The sequence below is a fragment of the Pygocentrus nattereri genome, chromosome 14 (assembly GCF_015220715.1).
Source record: "Pygocentrus nattereri isolate fPygNat1 chromosome 14, fPygNat1.pri, whole genome shotgun sequence".
Taxonomy (NCBI): Eukaryota; Metazoa; Chordata; class Actinopteri; order Characiformes; family Serrasalmidae; genus Pygocentrus; species Pygocentrus nattereri.
The window spans coordinates 37,725,056-37,746,033 of record NC_051224.1 but is presented as its reverse complement, the minus strand read 5'-3'; the positions used below and the strand labels follow the sequence as shown (position 1 = coordinate 37,746,033).

The following is a 20,978-nucleotide window of genomic DNA, read 5'->3' as shown; positions in this document are numbered from 1 at the left end:
TTAGGCGCTACACATGCTAACTGTTTTTATCTCAAACTACAAAAACACTGAAACGGCGGGCGGCGGGTTTGTAGTTGTCAGTTCGCGCGTTGCTGCCGCTCACTATGTAACTAACAGCTGATAATTATAGAGGCTGCTTTACTACAGTTTTTAAGCTTGGTAGTTGGTGGTGTTCGGATCTGACCGTGCGGCAGGCGGGCGGGCTGGCAGGCAGGCAGCTGTCGGAGCGCAGCTCGGTTCACAGGAGGCGGATTTGCTGCATCAGCTCATATTCGGCGTTCAAAGCAGCAAAAAACAAGTCGCTTTTAACTTTCTGCGCTCTTCAAACTGAACAATGACCTCGATAACGGCCGCCGAGCCTGGTTTAAATCCCGGCCCGATGGCCGCCGCTGAGTCTTTGGTTCCTGCGAGTATGTTTGCTCCACCGAGCCGGGCTTGTGGCGAGGACGGCGGGCCGGAGTGCTTCGAGGACGGCGAGGCTCTGAACGGCGAGGCCGGGGATCACGGAGTGGACTTCTCCAGCAAGGTCGCTCACTAGGACGAGGCTTCTCATTCGCAAGCTTCTTGTTCGGAATTTCCCATTCCACCTTAAATGGCCTCAGGCGCCAGAATGCAACTCCTGCGTGGTTTAAGGTGGAACGGGAAATTTTGAACAAGAATCTGCTGTTGGCTTCGTCTCACTAGGCCGCTGTAGCCGGCTTCAGCGAACGCTGGGGCAAAATTAATTGAACACGGCTTTTATTCACAACACATTAACGTGTGAGAAATGTACAGTCAACGTTTTTCACCAACTAAGCCTGTTTGTTTACATTGTTTTGAAATATAACGCAAACAAGCCTGATAGCTGTGCAGGGTTAGCTGGTTAGCTTAGCTGCTCTACAGCGTTTGGCAGTGGGCTAAATAGCATTAGCTGTGTCAGCTAAACAACATGCAGCCGAGAACCGGACACGTCACTGAAGCCGGAGCCTGAATGGGACCCGTGAAAACTGCACTTGACCCCATGAACCAAGCTGGCTAACGTTACCTTCCCTGGCTAAAGTTACTCAACAGCGCAAACGGCAGTGTTAAAAGTTCATCTCGCTGACCGGCAGCTTGGCCACCCCTGACCTGCTCTGCTCCTTTAGGCTACCATAATAAAGCGCCGTCTTAACGAGGTTGCAGTGATGAAATAGCAGCGCAAGTTTGGGTGTTGACGTGGAGGAAAGGCAGACAGGAGTATTTACATAGGAACAGTATGGAATTCCATTCATTCCTGGTAAAAGGGAAAATCCTTATGTCCTCCCTCTCATTTTCTGGAAACAGTATGTCAAATTTTAGACTTAGTGTCTCAAAATGATGACATAGTATCTCAAAGTAATCAGTTCTTGAGATAATTGCTTTCTAGACATTTTGAGCCAAGTATCATAATATTGACATGTATCAGTTTAATGATTTTGACGCAATGACTTATGTCAAAGTAATGACTTGGTATCTCAGAATGATGACTTGGTGTCTCAGAATGATGACTTGGTGTCTCAGAATGATGACTTGGTATCTCAGAATGATGACTTGGTGTCTCAGAATGATGACTATCTTGACATTTTGTACTTGGTGTCTCCAAAATATTGATATGTCAATATAATGATCTTGACATGACTTACTATGTCAAAATAATGACTTAGTATCTCAGAGTAATCACTTGGTATCTTGAAATAATGATTTACTTCCCTGACATTTTGCCCTTAATATATCGAATTATTGACATCTCCGTATAATAATCTTGACACGTAATGGCTTTCTATGTCAAAATAATGACATTGTATCTCAAAATGACATTTTGGCTTCACATCTTGACTATATGGAAACTTTAAGAGAGTAATTAATTGTCTCAGGACAGTAAGCCATTACTTTGAGAAGTCAAAATGGTAAGCAAATTAATTGTTTTGATATGGAGTGCATTTACATGACACTTAATAACCTGATATCTGCAGAAAATCAGATTTTGTCAGTGGATGATCAGATAATGGGGAAACTGCCAGGTCTACATGAGTCGGAAAATATCCATATACATCATCTAGAAGATTATGAATATTCAAATTCTTGATTTCGTGGAGCATGTGGTTGAATTCAGCGTCACTCAATGCCGTGTCATGGGTGCTGTGTTAAAAGATGAATGCTGTTTCCGGGATGGCGTGCTGGACGTTTCACTTATGTCCAGGCTGAGAAAACCTAAATAAATCAGCATTAAAAAAAAAAACAAACCTAATTACGGAGTTAAAATCCTCTTCACGTTATTATTTCTAGGCCTTAATCGAGTCTCAGAAATCAGGTGTGCTGCTAATAAGAGTGGAAACACTCATAAGTAATTTTTGAAAAATTTATATAAAATTGAAAAGTCGTGTTTGATTCTGACTGTTGAGAAAAAAGTTATTTCGACATAATAGGTCAAAACTTTGAGTAAATAGCGGAGAGGGAGGGTCAAAACATGGGCTTGTTTTCTTCTTTACTAGATAAGAAATGGGCTGCCATGGATCAGTGACTGTCCAGCTGTTCTTAAATGCTACCAACATCAACCTTTTGTTGATCTTATTGTTCCTTTTTCTGCACAACTCGGTGCCAAAGCCCATACAACATGGATTATTAACGTTTTTTTACAGTTACCTGTCAATACCCTGTTGGTCAAGTCATGCCTTATGGTCATGGGAACTCAGCCAGGTGTTTTGAGATTACCTGTGAAGTGTAGGACCACCTAAGTAGCTCTGGGTAGAAGCCAAACTCTTGAACATCCATTTGCATAACATATGATTCACTAGTAAACAGTACAGTTGAGGAGGTGATGACATCTGATGCAATATACTGCAATGAAAGGCAAGCAGGCTCAGATTCCTCTAAGTGTGTTGTGCCTTATCAGTCATCTTAAAGGACTAGCCTGATTTTCATATAGATACGTATGTGAGAAAAAATCTCGTATTTCCAGAAAAGCTTTACAGAAAAAGGACGAATTGTTCTTAATTTTTGATGTGAATTAATGTAGCTTGATTTCATTATTGTTCCTTTAACTTGCATTTAAAGTTAAGAACATTTCTTACTTCTCCTGTAAAGGATATAAGGTTTTGTCACAACACAAAAATAGAAATGTGTAGGAGTGTCATTCTGAAATACTGTATAATTGTTTAACAATTTTAGGTTGTAGAGTTTTTGAAAATATTTTTATTTCTCTAATGTGTGTGCACCATATAATTAATCTGTGTGTACGTATATACACCATATTGCCAAAAGTATTCACTCATCTGTCTTCACACTCATGTGACCTTGAGTGAGATCCCATTCTTAATCCACAGGGTTTAATGTGATGTCGGCCCACCCTTTGCCAATATAACAGCTTCAACTCTTCTGGGAAGGCTTTCCACAAGGGTTAGGAGTGTGTTTTATGGGAATTTTTGACCGTTCTTCCAGAAGCACATTTGTGAGGTCAGACACTGATGTTGGACGAGAAGGCCTGGCTCACAGTCTCCACTCTAATTCATCCCAAAGGTGTTCTATCAGGTTGAGGTCAGGACTCTGTGCAGGCCAGTCAAGTTCTTCAACACCAAACTGGCTCATCCACGTCTTTATGGACCTGCTTTGTGTCCAAAATCTCTTGGTGCTGAAGCTTTAAGAGTTCCTTTCACTGGAACTAAGGGGCCGAGCCCAACTCCTGCAAAACAACCCCTCACCATGATCCCCCCTCCACCAAACTTTACACTTTGCACAGTGCAGTCAGACAAGTACCGTCTCCTGGCAACCGCCAAACCCAGATTCGTCCATCGGATTTCCAGACGGAGAAGCGTGATTGGTCACTCCAGAGAACACGTCTCCACTGCTCTAGAGTCCAGTGGCGGCGCTTTACACCACTGCATTCCACACTTTGCGTTGCCCTTGGTGATGTAAGGCTTGGATGCAGCTGCTGGCCGAGGGGCTCGGCTTTATACACTTGTGGCCATGGAAGTGATTGGAATTCAATGATTTGGGAAATATAGTGTATACATACACACACACACCATAGATTCATAGGGATACACTTCTTTGTTGTTGGGACAAAACCATCTCCATTGTTCGTTTTTCACTTTTTGACGTAATTTGATAGAGACATTTGCCCTTTATCTCCTGTCAAAATGTCATGATGAATGGACCAACAGAAGTGGTCGAGAATTACTTGGAAATTTGATGCTTTCCTTTATATGCACATGAGCTCATATGGTGCAGAGCAAGACTTCAGGGACATGAACAAAATCTCACATAAAAGCTGCTGGAATGCTTTGAACTGCTGTGATGGCAACACTTGAAAGTGACACTCAATGTCTTTTCACTGTATTTTACAGTTGGCACTTGTCAGCCCCAATGGAGAACAGTATGACTCATTACTACGGCAACTACGTGAGAGGATGGACGAGGGCTGTGGGGAGACCATTTATGTAGTGGGAGTGGGCTCTGGTAAGGAAACAAGTTAAGAGTAACGACCATAGACGTACATTTAAGGTAGCTGATAACGTCATTTTCTACATAGTAACATGAATCTGATGATAGCTGTCTGGTTCTTTCTGTGAGGCGGTGGATGTTTGAACGGTTTAAGCCTCACAGACATCCTTTTAGATGCTCATCTTCAGTGAAGTTTTAACGTTTGGTGGGGTTACTGAACTATCTCTCTGTTTCTCAGATGGAGGGGACTACGGTCTGAACGAGAGCGATATGGAGGCGTCCGTGGCCACGGTGCAGTCTCTATGTGAGCAGATCGAGGCGGACCTCATCCTACTGAGGGAGCGTACTGAAGCGGGCGGCCAGGTCAGAGATTACCTCATCCGACGCAGAGTCGGAGAAGCTGACTTCCTGGAGGTCCGGTGAGTGTTCATGCTGGAGGAAGACACCAATTCTGGGACTGTATGTGTGTGTTTTTCTTTAAGTGGGAGTTTCCTGAATTTTCCTCTTAACATTTGTGTTGATTAATGAAAAAAATGTTCTTTAGAAATTTTTAATCTTCATACCCTATATTGCCAAAAGTTTTCACTCACCCATCCAAATAAGTGAATTCAGGTGCTCCAATCACTTCCATGGCCACAGGTGTATAAAGCCGAGCCCCTAGGCCTGCAGACTGCTTCTACAGACATTAGTGAAAGAATGGGTCGCTCTCAGGAGCTCAGTGAATTCCAGCGTGGTACCGTGATCGGACGCCACCAGTGCAGCAAATCCAGTCGTGAAATTTCCTCACTACTAAATATTCCACAGTCCACTGTCAGTGGGATTATAACAAAGTGGAAGCGATTGGGAACGACAGCAACTCAGCCACGAAGTGGTTGGCCACGTAAACTGACAGAGCGGTCAGCGGATGCTGAGGGGCATAGTGCGTCACCAACTTTCTGCAGAGTCAATCACTACAGACCTCCAAACTTCCTGTGGCCTTCAGATCAGCTCAAGAACAGCGTAGAGAGCTTCATGGAATGGGTTTCCATGGCCGAGCAGCTGCATCCAAGCCTTACATCACCAAGCACCAAGAGGTTGAAGAAGAGGGTGGTCAGCCTGTCAGCGCTCAGACCATACGCCGCACAATGCATCAACTCGGTCTGCATGGCCGTCGTCCCAGAAGGAAGCCTCCTCTGAAGCTGACGCACAGGAAAACCTACAAATAGTTTGCTGAAGATAAGCAGTCCAAGAACATGGACTCCAGCATGTACTTTGACATTCTGAAGCACTGCATTATCCCCTCCCTTCGAAAACTGCTCCGCATGGCAGATTTCCAACACGAAAACGGCCCCAAACCTCCAAGATAACAACTGCCTTGCTGAGGAAGCTGAAGGTAAAGGTGATGGACTGGCCAAGTATGTCTCTATGCCTAAACCCAGTTGAGCACCTGTGGGGCACCCTCAAGCGGAAGGTGGAATGTCTAACACCCACCAGCTCCATGATGTCGCATCCTAACAAGCGCCAACCCATCATATTTTATTATTAGTGCGTTCCCGAGCAACGAAAGTGAAAGAAAGAAGTGAGTTCATAAGTTACAGCCTTGATTGAAACGAAAGCGAAACTGAGGAAGCTGTGAGGCTTTGGGAAGCGGGAGAACGCTGTCTTTCCTGGCTAGTTGTTTTTAGCAGCTGGCTTACTTGAAGCAGCGCTCCATCATTCGCACAACACGGCAAAATGATGTATACTGTAGATCAAACTCCACACAAAGCACTGAAAAGCTTTCAGTTTACCTAAAAGGAGCACTCTCTTTGTCTGGTGTTGATATTGCGGTTCACCCCCCCAAACACTACGATAGAATAGAGAAATCCAGATGTCTGCTAGCTGGTGTTTGAATACTGTGATATGCTCTGATGTGGATGCAGTAGGAGTGAGGCTGGCTAGGCCTTCACTGTCATACCGAGCCAGTTAATGTTCGCTGTGACGTTGTTCGGCGTTCCACTGTTTGGTGAGTGTTTGTCATTTTCCGACCATAAAGGATAGTTTAAAACAGCAATTGACCAATCGGGAGCAAAAATCAGCCTTCAAACTTGAAAAAAATAATGATGTAACATTCATCGCGATATGTATCGTCATCGAACGATATGAATTTTGTTTATTGTGATAACATTTTTGGCCATATTAACATAGAGCCCAGCTCTATAGTGTTGTCCCATGAAAAGATGCAATAAAATATTTGCAGAAATGTGAGGGGAGTACTCACTTTTGTGAGACTGTATGTAAATGAGTTGGTTCTGACATCACACACAGTGGTTTCAAAGCAGGCTGCTTTTGCAGCTTCTTCAAAATATGGAAAACTTTGTCAGTGTTTACATATTACTGATTATCTTTGGCATGGGGCCTATAAACTGAGTCTTTGGGGAGAAACAGGATTTCGGGCTTGGAGTGACGGGTGGTTGTGGCATAGGCTTCAAATGGAATAGTACACATGTTCATGGATACTGTACTCATACATACTAGTTTTAAACATGAGCCTGCATTTAATTTTACATACATATATACGTATTATATAGGTAATTACATATTAAATTACGTTTATATTCAATTTACAATGAACACGAGTTAAAAAAGGTTGAAAAAATGTAAAGGATGTTTTTTCTTTCCTCCAAAAAGACGATTACTTCTCTTCAAATTTAAATGATGATAAAATATCTCCTTCCACTTTAAGAAACAAATGTATTCAGAATGCTTTGGGAAATAAAGAAAATATGAGATGGTTTCATGGTTTTTAACCTTACAGGGTTCAAGGAAAAAAAGAAAATGAACTAAAGAAGCTAAGAAAGTACAAAGGAGCGTTCAGAGTAGTCGTGCAGCTGATGTTCCTCTCCGGCTGTTTCTCTCAGGGTGGCTGTGGTCGGGAATGTGGATGCGGGGAAGAGCACTCTTCTGGGCGTGCTGACGCACGGAGAGCTGGATAACGGCCGCGGCTTCGCTCGGCAGAAACTCTTCAGGCACAAGCACGAGATGGAAAGCGGCCGCACCAGCAGCGTGGGCAACGACATCCTGGGCTTTGATCAGGAGGGACAGGTGGTCAACAAGCCGGACAGCCATGGGGGCAGCCTGGACTGGACCAAAATCTGCGAAAAGTCCTCAAAGGTGATCACGTTTATCGACCTCGCCGGCCATGAGAAATATCTGAAGACCACCGTGTTCGGCATGACTGGCCATCTACCAGACTTCTGCATGCTGATGGTGAGAACTCTTTTGTTTTCCTCGTATCAGCACTGCACTGTAGAGACGAAATACAAGTATAACGATTTTATTGAGACTTCACATTCATCTCAAAACGCTCCGGTGAATCGATAACGTGATGAATATTCTCCTGCACTGTTTCACCCAAAATGACTTGGTTGTATAACAAAATGCCTCGATTTCACTGAATACCCACACAGTCATCTGCAGCTGTGATTGGTCAAGATGTGTACAGTATATACTGATTGTTTTGATTAACATTAGAAAATGCTGTGAAGTAGTGCTGATGTCAAGAAAATTAGGGAACATGCGCTTTTTTCAGTTTTTTCTGTCAAACCACTTTCAGGTGGGGAGCAATGCAGGGATTGTCGGCATGACCAAAGAACATCTGGGTTTAGCGCTGGCTCTCAACGTGCCCGTGTTTGTGGTGGTCACCAAGATCGATATGTGTCCAGCAAACATCCTTCAAGGTGAGCCTCCTATGCTGCAATTACTTCTTAGTGATTAAATTCCAGTGTACTGTGGTAATAAACTGTGGCACGCAGTCGCCCAAGTAAAGCCCTGTTGGAGCTGTATTAGTTTTACGAGACGATGTCCAGTAACATAATTTGTACATGGTTTTAACGTCCAGTTCATATGGTATAAAGGATGTGTGTACTTCCCCAGATTACTCCAAATTGCCCGAATTAAAACATCTCCTGTACGTCAGCACTATGGGAGAGGAACCATACTTCGGAACATGTTGTGTGGCCCAAAGGCCTGTAGACTAGCGTTAGGCTCATCAAAGGCCACCCAGCAAGACATCTCTTTGGAGATTTAACTTTCACCAAAAGTGTGGATTTCAGTCATCTTGTTATAAACTTGATCAAATCAAGCTCTATTTTATCTGCTGGTCACAAAAAAGGAAAAACGGGCAGACATGCCGCTTTTGCCCCGTTTTGTTATTACATTACTGAGATGTGGACTCAGTAGCTGAAGGAGCTTGGAGTTCAGCTTACTGAGCAGACCGAAAGACTACTGAAGAATCCAAACCCTCTTTATACCAGGGGTCTGTTGTCTGGACAAGTGAAGTTTATTCGTTGCACGCAGGTACCAGGGACCCAGCTAGCCCGTAAGACATTGGGCCTGATGCCAAGATTAGACCCATTTTATACAGGACAAGTAACAGGTGTGACAAACATGACCATGTAGAGGTAAACACAAAAATAGGCAGCCTAACATACAACTTCAGCACATACAGAATAAATGGCACAGCACATTTCACAATAATGAACTCTTTCGCCACGCACACGGCAGATTTGTCCCGGATTAAAGTCACGGATCTCGTTGATAATCAATCAGATTACACCAGCTCCCCAGGTAAAACTGATCCAGCTCTACAGCATCCGTTTCTGTCACAGGCCTACAGCTGATCCAACTCATGAAGGGACTGATGACGGTTCTGTTCAGTGTTCTTTCATAGCTGCTGTTGTGAAGTTGGACAAGCTTTACAGCCCTAACGAGGAACTCATTTCACAGAGACCCTGAAGCTGCTGCAGAGATTACTAAAGTCTCCCGGCTGCCGAAAGATTCCGGTCCTGGTCCAGAACAAAGACGACGTCATAGTCACAGCATCCAACTTTAGCTCTGAGAGGTACACTGTTCTGTCCTCATTTTTAATGTACTTCTTTTCTAGTGCTGCACAATATGTGGTTTTATCACTAGAGCAGTATCAGCCCACAATACTGAGACCAGAGAAGGCTGCGTTATGTAAATGAGCCCTCTGACGTCATGACGTTGTCTTACTCTGTGCTGTGAGAATCCTGACCAGTCACAGATGTTCCTCATGAGTGCTCTTTAAGTCTTATGATACAACATAAATAACCTGTGGTTGTAATAACGCAGGGCAGATGTTCACCAATGTCAGCATATTGTTGCATGACGTATTGCAATAACAGCACTTATAGAAGGCCTAGTAGTTGTGTCCATATCGTGCAGCCATGGATCCTCGAAGACACTGTTTATCTTTGTACTGTCTGTTTCCAGCCCTTGTGTTTGTTTGTTTGTCTTGCAGAATGTGTCCAATTTTCCAGATTTCTAACGTCACAGGAGAGAACATGGACCTCCTCAAGATGTTCCTGAACCTGCTCTCCTCCAGAACGTCGTTTAAAGATGACGAGCCTGCCGAGTTCCAGATAGATGACACCTATTCAGTACCGGTTAGTGCGTTTCTTTATTTATTTTGTCCTTCTAGTGGTGCAAACAAATCTCTAAACCAGGGGTTTTTCCAACAGGACCAGATCGTACGGTGTTAAAATACCCGAGGGCCGGCATGTTATTCACCAAAATATTCAAAAAATTACGTTTTTAAAATATCAGCACATAGAATCTGAGCTTTCTGTGAGCTGCTGTTTCCTATGACTGTATAAAAGATGCATGAGGCTTCTTTTATTGTTGGGTTGTCCGTTCAGAACAGTTTGGATCGATAAGCGCTTATAATAAATAATTGTTTATAAGCGGATCAGCACGTCATGTCTAATGTATTAATCATGTTCCAATAGAAATGACTTTTATTTGTTGAAAAATATAATTTGTGAGACAAACTAAATTTTTGCTTCTGTAAAATATTTTTTTTTACATAGCAAATAAACGCAGTGTAGCCACGTTTTTGTTCGACCTTAAAGGGTTAATATTCACTGAACTATTGAATTTGCTCTGATAAGTTGTTTGTTTGGCCAAAATCACCAGTTTTCAGTGTTTTAGTCTTGACTAAATGTCATTCACTCAATGAAGATGCAGGTCTGGTCAGCTGCCACCATCAGGCGAAAGGGAGAACTGCAACATACTGGTTGGCAGGCCACTTATAATACACTATAAACCTGAAGCCAGGGGCCAATTAAAATCTGTCCATGGGCCACATTTGACCCTGGGGCCAGACTTTGGACTCCTCTGCTCTAAACTCATAAAGCTTGAATTAAATTACAGTCCTTTAGCAAACGAATCATGAAGTCTCACATTGCAACATGATTCGATTGAGTTATATTGATGCGATGCAGAAATGTTTTAAAAATACTCAGAATACACTAATATGACTTTTCCACAGTAGCAGAATATAGAAAATACAACTCCTTTTCTGTTCAAGAGAACTCAAAACGGATGCAGTTGAATTGATGCCGCCTAGAGACGAATGGAAACGCCCACTGTGTGCAAACACACAGACAGGAATGCACTCTTAACGGTGTCTCTATTAGGGTGTGGGGACTGTAGTATCCGGAACCACTTTACGCGGATTGATACGGCTGAACGACACCATGCTGCTGGGGCCGGATCCTCTGGGTGCCTTCATCCCCATAGCCGTCAAATCCATCCACCGCAAGAGGATGCCCGTGAAAGAAGTTCGTGGTGGTCAGACTGCCTCCTTTGCTTTGAAGAAGGTATCAACGTGGGCAGTTAACATTAATGGTTGGCCTGAAATGTTACATATATCATCATATCTTCTATATGAAATGCACTCTCATGTCTTCACTTCTCAATTTTCATCTTCTCTTCCTCCTCCTCAGATAAAGCGTTCATCTATAAGGAAAGGGATGGTGATGGTGTCACCCAGGTTAAACCCACAGGCGTCATGGGAGTTTGAGGCAGAGATACTGGTGCTTCATCACCCAACGACCATCTCACCTAGATACCAGGCCATGGGTGAGAGACTGTATGTTCCTTATGACAAATAAAAGAAAGTAAAAACACTGGTAGATGGGCGCGGGCGATGGAGCGATGTACTCGTACGTTGGGGATTATTGATACATAACTTGATGATGCTTGAACGGTGATGATCGGCATGTTGGGATGTAGAGCTACTGAGAACTTTGATTTCAGTTGAATTTTAAACAGTTTGTTATTGGACTTGACAGAAAAAAAGAATGATTTTTAATGAAGGTAATGTATTCTCTACAGGCAACACACTTTTCTCTAAATTTTAGTGCACAATTAGTTTATTTGCCAAATGTAACATTGGAAAAACATAATACATAAACTTAAAAAAACGTACTGTAACTTTTTCCTAGGCCACATTTATTGTTTTATTTGTTCCCCTATAGGTTAAATTCAGCAAATAAACAGTAATTGTGCATTAAAATGTGCAGATCTGTGTTCTCTGTGGAGGATGTTATTTATTTTCACTTGGGAAATCAACAAAACAAAATGTCAGAGATGAGCAGAGGTGCCCAAAATTTTGCATGACTTCGGAACACACTCACTAGCTCACTCACTCTCATTCTGACGTCTGTCCACAAGGGGGAGCTATTAGTGTGCAGGTCGGTTTTTAACACTACAAACTGCCGTGTACCCACACCAGCAGGATCTTCTGAATGCACTTCTGACTCACAACTCTCAAAATGTGAGTTTAAATACTTACAAAAAGGTGTTGAGCTGCTCAGTGATTTCTCATTTGTTATTTTTCATTAAAAACTTTCATAAAAAGATTCAATCCGTGATATTGAAGCGTAGATGAATTATAAACAAGAAAATAATGCATGTTGCCCAGTCTTTGTAGATTAAGTGATACTAAATAAATTGAGTCAATGGAAAATTTTTATGTGCTGCAGTTTAAATGCAGATAAACACTATAGATACATACAAAGAAATTCCAGAAATCTTCATGGCCTGAAGTTTCCTAACAAATTATTTATTAATTAATTTACCAATTTGTGTGAAAATCAACATTAGCGTACAGTGAAAAGTCTACAGTTTGTTTTTCCGCTCTTCATATGACGAACTGCTTCTTTAGGTATATAGATGTTTTCAGATGTCTGTGAGCAGAAAAATGTACTTTTCTAACAGCAGCTTTACATTTTCACAGCTTTCCGTAAGTTTCCTGGTGAAGCTTTTATAAACATGTAATGCTTTTTTTGTTGCAGTGCACTGTGGGAGCATTAGACAGACGGCAACTATCCTGACCATGAACCGAGACTGCTTACGAACAGGGGACAAGGCCACCGTTCACTTCCGCTTCATCAAGACCCCCGAGTATCTGCACACAGACCAGAGGCTGGTCTTCAGGGAGGGCAGGACTAAAGCTGTGGGCACCATCACAAAGGTCAGTGTCGCTGGAGAAAGGGTGTATTTGAGACTGTAGAAACTGAGTGTAGGCTCATTTCTGTGGCGTTGCCAGTTTATTAGGAACATCATGGGCATCACTGCTGGATTGTGAATCGTCCACCAACCAAAGATTTTCAGATGAGTGACTCTGGTCAGAAACTGACCTTTGATGAAGGGCTAGAGGATGAGTAACACAAACTGTGCATCAACAGATGAGCAGTCAGTCTGTAACTACACTAGATGTGCTGGTATTCAGTAGTTGGATATACCACAGTAACATTGAGGAGCATTTAAAAATACCATCACTGCAATGTAGCCAACCACCTGCAGTTTCAGTGGAGATGTTGAGATATGCAGAGCATCGATGTCGAGGTTTGTTTGTTTATTTATGAATTAATTGCAGTTATTTTGTATTACGTGTATATTGCTGTCATTGAAAGTATAGTTTGTTTACCTTTTAACGGTCTAGTTTTTTTTTTTTTTTTTTGAAAAAAATGAATCTTAGGGTTGCAACGTGGTCCTGAAGGGTCACGAGAACGATGCTACAAGACATGAGGGAATCGCAAAAAGGTTAAGAACCGATAAAAGTTCAGAGAATTGTGATGTAAAAAATTTAATACCAACTTTGTCACTGCTGTGCCGAGAATGGACCACCACTCAAATAATATCTGTTCAGTGGGGGTCCTATGGTGGTCCTTTTCCATTGTTAAATGGAATTGGGGGGCTAGTAAACTGCGTCAAAACGCTGGCTACAGTCTGTAACTATAAACCTCCAAATATAGTAGAAGTTCCTGATGAAATGGCCAACGGAGTGTGGATACATCCATCCATCCATTTTCTAAGCCGTTTCTCCGTCAGGGTCCGGGGTGTATCCTGCCTTCCGCCTGAAGACTGCTGGGATAGGCTCCAGCACCCCCCGTGCTGGAGCCTATCCCAGCAGTCTTCAGGCGGAAGGCAGGATACACCCCGGACAGGTCGCCAGTCCATCGCACGGCAGACAGACAGACACAGACAGTCACTCACACCTAGGGGCAATTTAGCACATCCAATTGGCCTGACTGCATGTCTTTGGACTGTGGGAGGAAACCGGAGAACCCGGAGGAAACCCACGCAGACACGGGGAGAACATGCAGACTCCACACAGAGAGGACCCCGGTCACCCGGCAGGGGAATCGAACCCAGGCCCTCCTTGCTGTGAGAATTGCCTTTGGTTCGTTTAATTAGATGATTTAAGAATGTGCGCTTGATTCAGTCAAATTTCAGCGTCACTTCTCTTCCATTCCTTATGATCCACATCTGCAGCATCTTCAAAGGCCTGAACAGACCTTTTAAAGGGATTGGGCTTAGGCCAGTTTGCTCAGTTTAAAACAAAATCAGGGTCTTTTCTCCGGTGCTTGTCTGGCCTCCTCTTTACGTTTCCCTCCATGAGTTGAGTTGTCGTAATTATTTTTGTAGCTACTTGTTGTTAAAGGTTCCTTTTTCTTTCCCACAACAGCTTCTTCAGTCAACAAATAATCAACCTTCAAACTCGAAACCTCCACAAATCAAAATGCAGTCAACAAAAAAAATCCCTCCCAAGAGAGAGGATGGAGCAGCGCCAGCCAACGAGGAGGCGGCGAGCACCGGCACAGTAGCCAGCACAGTAACAGCGCAGCAACAAGTAAGTCTCAGAAGGAACGTAGTGTTTCGTGGAATAAGGAAAAGGAATCATTTGAAGGTGTTTTTCAGCCTAATTTCCAGAAAGGTCTGCGTACGATCCGTTAACATGGATTATAATTGTGATTCTCTCTTATGGATTCTTCAGCACGTGGTCCCCTGGCTTGTATTATAAGTGTGGTGCGTCAGTGTAGTCCAGGGAAATGCACTAAAACTGTCCGTAGTAACTGACCATCTGATGGAGATTAGGTTGGAAAACACTGGGCATTCATCAACAGAGGAAGCTAAACGTTTTTTCCAGGTTTGTTGAAATGCGCAGCTCTAAGCTTTATAGTCAGCAGATAGTAACTTTACAGCCATGCTGTGGTTGTTTTTCCTGTTTCCCTAATGTATTTGTCACTGCTTCTCTTTTCTTCACCCCAAAAACTCCACAAATTTTCCTATTTTATCATTTATCCATCTGCTCTACTCCAATTTTTTCCGTTTTATCCGTTATTCCTACGTTCCTTATTTTGGCTTTACGTTTGTTCCTCCTTTGGACCTTCCATTCGTTTTTTTTTTTTTTTTTGCCTTAAATCCTTCTCGCTGCCTCAGACAGAGGGGGAAGAAGACCCTCAGGCTAAGGAGGGCAACAAAGAGAACAAGGTAAAGTCTAACCATGAAACGACTCCCTCGTTTCCAGCATGAGTGAGAAGATAACAGTACTTACCTGAGCACAAGACGCCAAACTTCAGTTTGACGTTTTAAAGGAATATTCCAGCATCTTCACAGAGATCATATCAGATTTCAGACAACTCGGATAATCAGATCATTACAGCATACACACACCAGCCACTTTATTAGGTACTGTTCAGTTGCTTGTTCACACAAATAGCTAATCAGCCAATCACACGGCCGCAGCTCAGTGCATTCAGGCATGTAGAGGTGGTCAAGACAACCTGCTGAAGTGCAGACCGAGCATCAGAACGGGGAAGAAAGGGGATTTAAGGGGCTTTGAACGTGGCGTGGTTGTTGGTGCCAGATGGGCTGGTCTGAGTATTTCAGAAATTTCAGATTTTCACCCACAACCATCTCTAGGGTTTACAGAGAACGGTCCGAAAAAGAGGAAATATCCAGTGAGCGGTCAGTTGTGTGGACGAAAATGCCTTGTTGATGTGAGAGGTCAGAGGAGAATGGGCAGACTGGTTCCAGATGATAGAAAGGCAGCAGGAACTCAAATAACCAACCAGAATCTCTGAGGAACGTTTCCAACACCTTGTTGAAAGTGTGGCACGAAGAATTAAGGCAGTTCTGAAGGCAAAAGGGGTCCAACCTTTTACTAGCAAGTAATAAAGCACTAGCACTTTTACTAGCAAGTAATAAAGTGGCCGGTGAGTGTATAGTGTTTCTTTTTACTCGCGTTTTCCTGAAAGTGTCTTCAGAAATGTCTTGATTTGGCCTCAACCCAGAACGATCGAGTGGTGAACAGGTTTAACTTCACTACTCCATCAGGAAACCGATTTAAGCTCTTATTCCGAGAGTATTGTTGGAGTTTGGTGTTCAATCCCAACGATGGCCATATCTGATCATGTCCACTGATGCTCCATCAGGCCAACACACTCTACGCTGCAGTGAGTGATTTGAAGACCGTAAGTCTCGTTTATCGCTCCACCTCTCCTCCGAGACCCGTCTCATCTCTGAGTCCAGTAAACGATGTCACGTTATTTTTGAAAGTTACGTGATTAAAAATGAAATTCAACACTGCGGATTACGCCATGTACGAAACTATACAGCTAGAGAAAATAGTCGTAAAGTAAATAAACTGTTTTTGCAAAACAAACATACACAACTTAAGTCCCAAGTATTCGTGGAATTTTAATATCAATATGGTTGATTAGCGAACCGGCTGCCCAGCTAATATTACCCAGGCTATTCTCAGGACCTCCATCAGGCTTGACTGAGATGAAGACGATGTTTGTTTATTATAAAACATTCAGTGACTAAGAAAACCAGCGAGTTTTGATTGCTGGCAACTTTGCGCTACATTTTCTTGGCAGCTTACTTTTAAAGGCGTCTCTTGTCAACAAAATCTCATGTTGGTTTTCTTATTGTATAACTAATAACAGGCTGGCTTAAGTGTTTAAATAACACAAATCGCTCATTTTAAAAACCATTTACTTAAAAACAAACAAGGAAAATTAAAGAATGGATGCGGAATGAAAATTCTTGGGCTTCATTTGCAATACCACACCACGACACTAGGTAATAATGGCAACAACGCCCCCTCTCTGGGGTCTCAGGTGCCACAGGGGAGGTAAGCCTCAGGAATGAGATCTGCATACAGACCCTTCTCGCTTTTTTGGTATTAACAGTTTCAAATTGGCATGAATTTTTCCTAAAGAACTACATAATCCAGTTGTTTTCAACCTGATCTTTGCTTTGCATGTTACTTCAGAACTTGGAAATCGGCTAAAGCCGAGGTTACACTACACAACTTTTACCCCAGGTTTAGCCCCGATTCTCAGTCTGGCTGAGGCTGACCTGGATGACTTTAGTCTGCAGATTTTTGAGACAGTCAGAGTCGACAGTTGGAGAGAGTCGAGTCGTGTCTGAGGGGTGGCCTGACTCTGAGCAAGATCTAGTGTAAACTAGTCAACGACTCAATCTGAATTGATTCCTGCAACAACCAATGAAAACCGAGAACGTGAGTGAAGAAAATACAGCCAGTAAACAGAAAAATGTTGTGAAGTCTCTCACGTGTGGGGCGAAGCTGTGTGGGGGCAGAAGGGGGGGCCATCCTACCCACCCAGAGAGAGCGAGGCCAGTTGTGCTCTCTGGGACTCCCGGCTACGGACGGCTGCAGCATCACCAGGGATCGAACTCACGATCTCCTGATGACGGCGCCAACGCTTAGACAGTTGCACCCACTCAGAAGCCCCCCGTTATTTTAGTTACCCAAAATATCGGAAAAATCCAGTCAGGTCGTGCGAGACGCTCGGTCTTTTTAGAATCTGTTATGTCTTTAGAAGTCGTGTAGTGAACCGAAGGCTTGACAGGACTCCTTTTTCCCTTTGAGCAGTGGTTATACACTGTAAAACAGGTACCGCTTCAGCAGGGCCACTGTGTAGGTTTACAGTTATACACTCTATCACCCTCCCACCCCATCCATCAGTGGAAAAAGACCACCACTGACCAGAGATTGGGTGCTGGTAAGGGTGGGCAATACGGCAAAACATGCGACATCTAATACTTGATTTTTTCAGTAACACAATATGCATCACCATACTTAGTTTTTCTGAGGTTGAAACGGATGCAAAGCAAAAATGAATAAAGCAGCTTACAGTCTGTTATTGTAAACTTACACAGTGAACCTGGTGTTTCTGATAAAACGGCCTGTAAGTGTTTCTAATAAACTGTTGAGTGTACTTCTGCCTCTCTGTCTCCTCCTGGAGGGCATTTCACAGCAAGATCTCTGTTAGCTGGAGAACTTGAGCCTGAAGAGAGGACTGTCCAATAGAAATGTCTCTTCCTTTTGGACAAGCTTGACTTTTGGCTCAGGTTATGTGGCTAATTGAGAAATCCTGCTTTGTAAAACGCCCTCGGACTGCAAACGGGTCATTCTCACGAAACACGAAGTCTCGAAACAGGGATAGTTTCATAATCAGGCAGGTAAAAAAAATCTTCAGTAGATCTTCTGGAGCTCTATATGGTACGGCAAAGAGTTAGTGTCTTATAACTGTGTAGTTACATATGTACAACATATGCAACAGTGTACTAATGATTTAGTCTGTTAGATGGATTACAGAACAGCCTATGTAACTACACAAGTCTGTCTCAGATGTAACAGCCTATTCTCATGTAATTACACAAGGGTAATAACAAGTGTAATTACATTGTAATCAGACTGGAACAGCCGTTTTCACAAGTCTTTTCCAGCAGTGAAAGGACGTGTAATAATGTACATTAAGGCATTATTTACACTGTATCTGCCAGCTTTCCCAACATTTAGCCAGCATTTATGTAGCTACTGCTGTGACACTGTAACCAGTTTCAGCTTTAAACCAGTCTCAGAACAGCAGACGCCCCCTTATCTTAACATGTAACTGTTATTACATTAATTAAATGTGTGGCATTAAACCCAAAGCAACAGTACCTACATAACAACTACACAGGACCTGTCCACTTAATATGAAGCAGAACTTTAAGCGAAGTTCCTGTGTAGCAGATACACTCCTGTAATTACATGACGCAATGGGCTGTTCCTCTGTGATCCATCTGACATTGACTACATCAGTAGTGTTGTTACATATGTTATTCATGTGTAACTACACAGTTATTAGACACCTGATAAAATTGGTCACACTTTAGGGGATCATCCAAATATAGATGCTCCACAGCAACGGAAATCATTCAACTTTCTGGTGATGCTCAGTTGATTATCAGTAACATTACGGTTGGGGTTAGGAGTAGATGTAGGTTTTGCCTTGAGGTTTAGGTGTAGGTGTAATAAACTGACACTGACCTTCAAGTTCAGCCGTTTTTATTGGGTATTTAATTGAATGTTACTGAAAGGCAGACGGAGCACTTACAAAGCATCTATAGTGAACCATTTAAGTTGCATTCAAATTCAAGTTCAGTGGCATTTTAATGACAATTCAGTTGAACGTTAAATATAAACTGAACATTTACAAAACAAATCTACAGTGGACCATCCAAATAAAGTGCGACCAAGTATTTTTAAATAGCTGCCTTTATTAATTAATTAGTGTGACAACTGATTATGAAAAAATATTCACAGATTTGTCTTTAAAGCTGTGCTGCAGTCATTTTACGAGAGTTTACTCACAAACTGGAAAATGATCCTAGAAATGAATTTGAAATCCGTGAAATCATCCAGGTTTATGGTGAATTATTCCGTTGGCTACACTTCTCACAACCCTGAAAAAGAGCGTCGTTTTAATCTTTACATCTCTGGTTTCGCCGTGTTGGTGGGAATAACCCGAATGGGACGCCGTGTGTTTTCTGTCATGTGAATTTGAATCTGTTTTTTCTCCTTTCAGCCAAAGTCTGGAGGCAGGAGACGAGGAGGCCAGAGGCATAAAGGCAAATCTCAAGCTAACTCCACAGCGCCTCCTGCTGGTGCAGTAGGGAGCTGCTAAACTCACTTTAGTCCTCCACTCCATCAAGTGTCTTTGTAGCTTACAGAGCATTGAAGATTTTCATGCGAAAGAGGTTTTACAGTCGCCCCCAGCTTCTCATTCGTTTTGCGCTTTACGTCGAAATGGACAGACCACTGCTTCTTAAAAACGAGGAGTCCAAACAGAACCAACATGCAGTGTCGAGAATTTTAACTTATTATGAAAATGTGTGTTCTTAGAAGTTTACGCGGTAGTTATTATAGTTACAAAGAACAGCAGAAAAAACAGAAACTGCATGATGGTTCTTTATTATTTTATTTTTCTTTTTAAACAAAAAAAAAAAATCCTGGCTATGCTGCCTCTTCTGAAGAAAGGATAATCTTTGAAGTGATCAGGAAGAGATGTTGGCCTTTTCTTCTCCCATGAAACTGGGTAACTCATTCTAATGTTTTTTTATTTTAAAGAGAATCCTGTTTTAAGAGTTCTTAACATTATGCATTTTTTTGTGAAGATGAGGAAATTAGTCTAATTATAGCAAAACAAAAAAAAAAAAACAGAACATGCTTTGGCACAGTGTATTGATAAAAGCATTAAAAGGCAAATGTTCCAGTTACTGGAAGGCATTTCCAGAATTCACAGCACCAGAGGACCAAATGTGTCTTGGTTTTTCTGTGGAATTTCACCGATTAAGGGGCCATTTATCCCCCCATTAAGCTAGCAGTGCCACATGACGATGCACAAGCAAAACGTAGACTCAAGTGGCGAAACTGGAAACACACCTTATTTTAGTATAACCGTTCAAGCTAAAGCTGTTTTTATGTAGCTCCCATTTTATCGAATAGAACACAAACACCACCGTTTCACAGAAATAGGCGTGGCCTGTGGATTAAAAACGTAAAGCACATCATTTCACAACCCAAACAGCCCTTTCGGAAATAAATGAACGTCCTCTGTGTAAAAGCTGAATTCCAAACCAAGTAAAAGACGTTGCAGCGAATAATGTTTCCACTGGTTTTACCACTCTTTGAATTTTTGTCATCACAACCCTGAAGGAAAAAAGGACCATCACTGTTTACATGTTGTGAAACTGCACACCATTTTTCCAAATGATGCTATAAAATAAACTGGTGGTAAATCAGTCTTTTGTCCGAGTTTGTTGGTAGAGCTAAATTAGAGCTTAGAGCTTGGTCTCAATTGTAAACCCAAGCATTTTATTTATATATATATATATAAATCACACACACAGGGAGATTGAAAGAGGCCCTGAATATTCTGCAATAACTCTCCAGGACGAATGAATCTGAACTAATGTGCTCCTTTTTAACGTTTAGAGTTTAACCTCTTTAATGCTTACTGATATGTTGAGGAACATGCAGCGCTGTGTCAGTATGTGTCCAGCAGAAGATCACGTTCAGCATCACATGTAATGCCATCGATTACACACAAGTCAAGATAGTGTTTTTTTGT

At 42.4% G+C, this 20,978-nt stretch overlaps 1 protein-coding gene across 2 annotated transcripts; it reads left to right on the top strand.

Moving 5' to 3' along the window:
- On the top strand, nucleotides 1-20,649 carry gtpbp1 (GTP binding protein 1). 2 transcript variants are annotated; one of them, XM_017685148.2, is made up of 13 exons: nucleotides 1-526; nucleotides 4,341-4,452; nucleotides 4,676-4,856; nucleotides 7,317-7,665; nucleotides 8,012-8,135; nucleotides 9,184-9,298; nucleotides 9,719-9,863; nucleotides 10,896-11,078; nucleotides 11,205-11,340; nucleotides 12,558-12,736; nucleotides 14,234-14,398; nucleotides 14,989-15,039; nucleotides 19,434-20,649. In XM_017685148.2, the coding sequence occupies exons 1-13, from the start codon at nucleotides 335-337 to the stop codon at nucleotides 19,530-19,532; spliced, it is 2,031 nt and encodes a 676-aa protein (XP_017540637.1). In that variant the 5' UTR covers nucleotides 1-334; the 3' UTR covers nucleotides 19,533-20,649. The 2 variants fall into 2 exon arrangements, with proteins under 2 accessions (XP_017540637.1, XP_017540638.1); XM_017685149.2 differs by lacking the exon at nucleotides 14,989-15,039.
- Nucleotides 20,650-20,978: the final 329 nt, after the last annotated feature.

Excerpts from the sequence above, each read along its gene's own strand:
- gtpbp1 (XM_017685148.2), top strand. The coding sequence starts at position 335 with ATGACCTCGATAACGGCCGCCGAGCCTGGTTTAAATCCCGGCCCGATG. Across the intron at positions 8,136-9,183 it reads TCCAGCAAACATCCTTCAAG|AGACCCTGAAGCTGCTGCAG; the intron begins GTGAGCCTCCTA and ends CTCATTTCACAG. Across the intron at positions 11,341-12,557 it reads ACCTAGATACCAGGCCATGG|TGCACTGTGGGAGCATTAGA; the intron begins GTGAGAGACTGT and ends TTTTTGTTGCAG.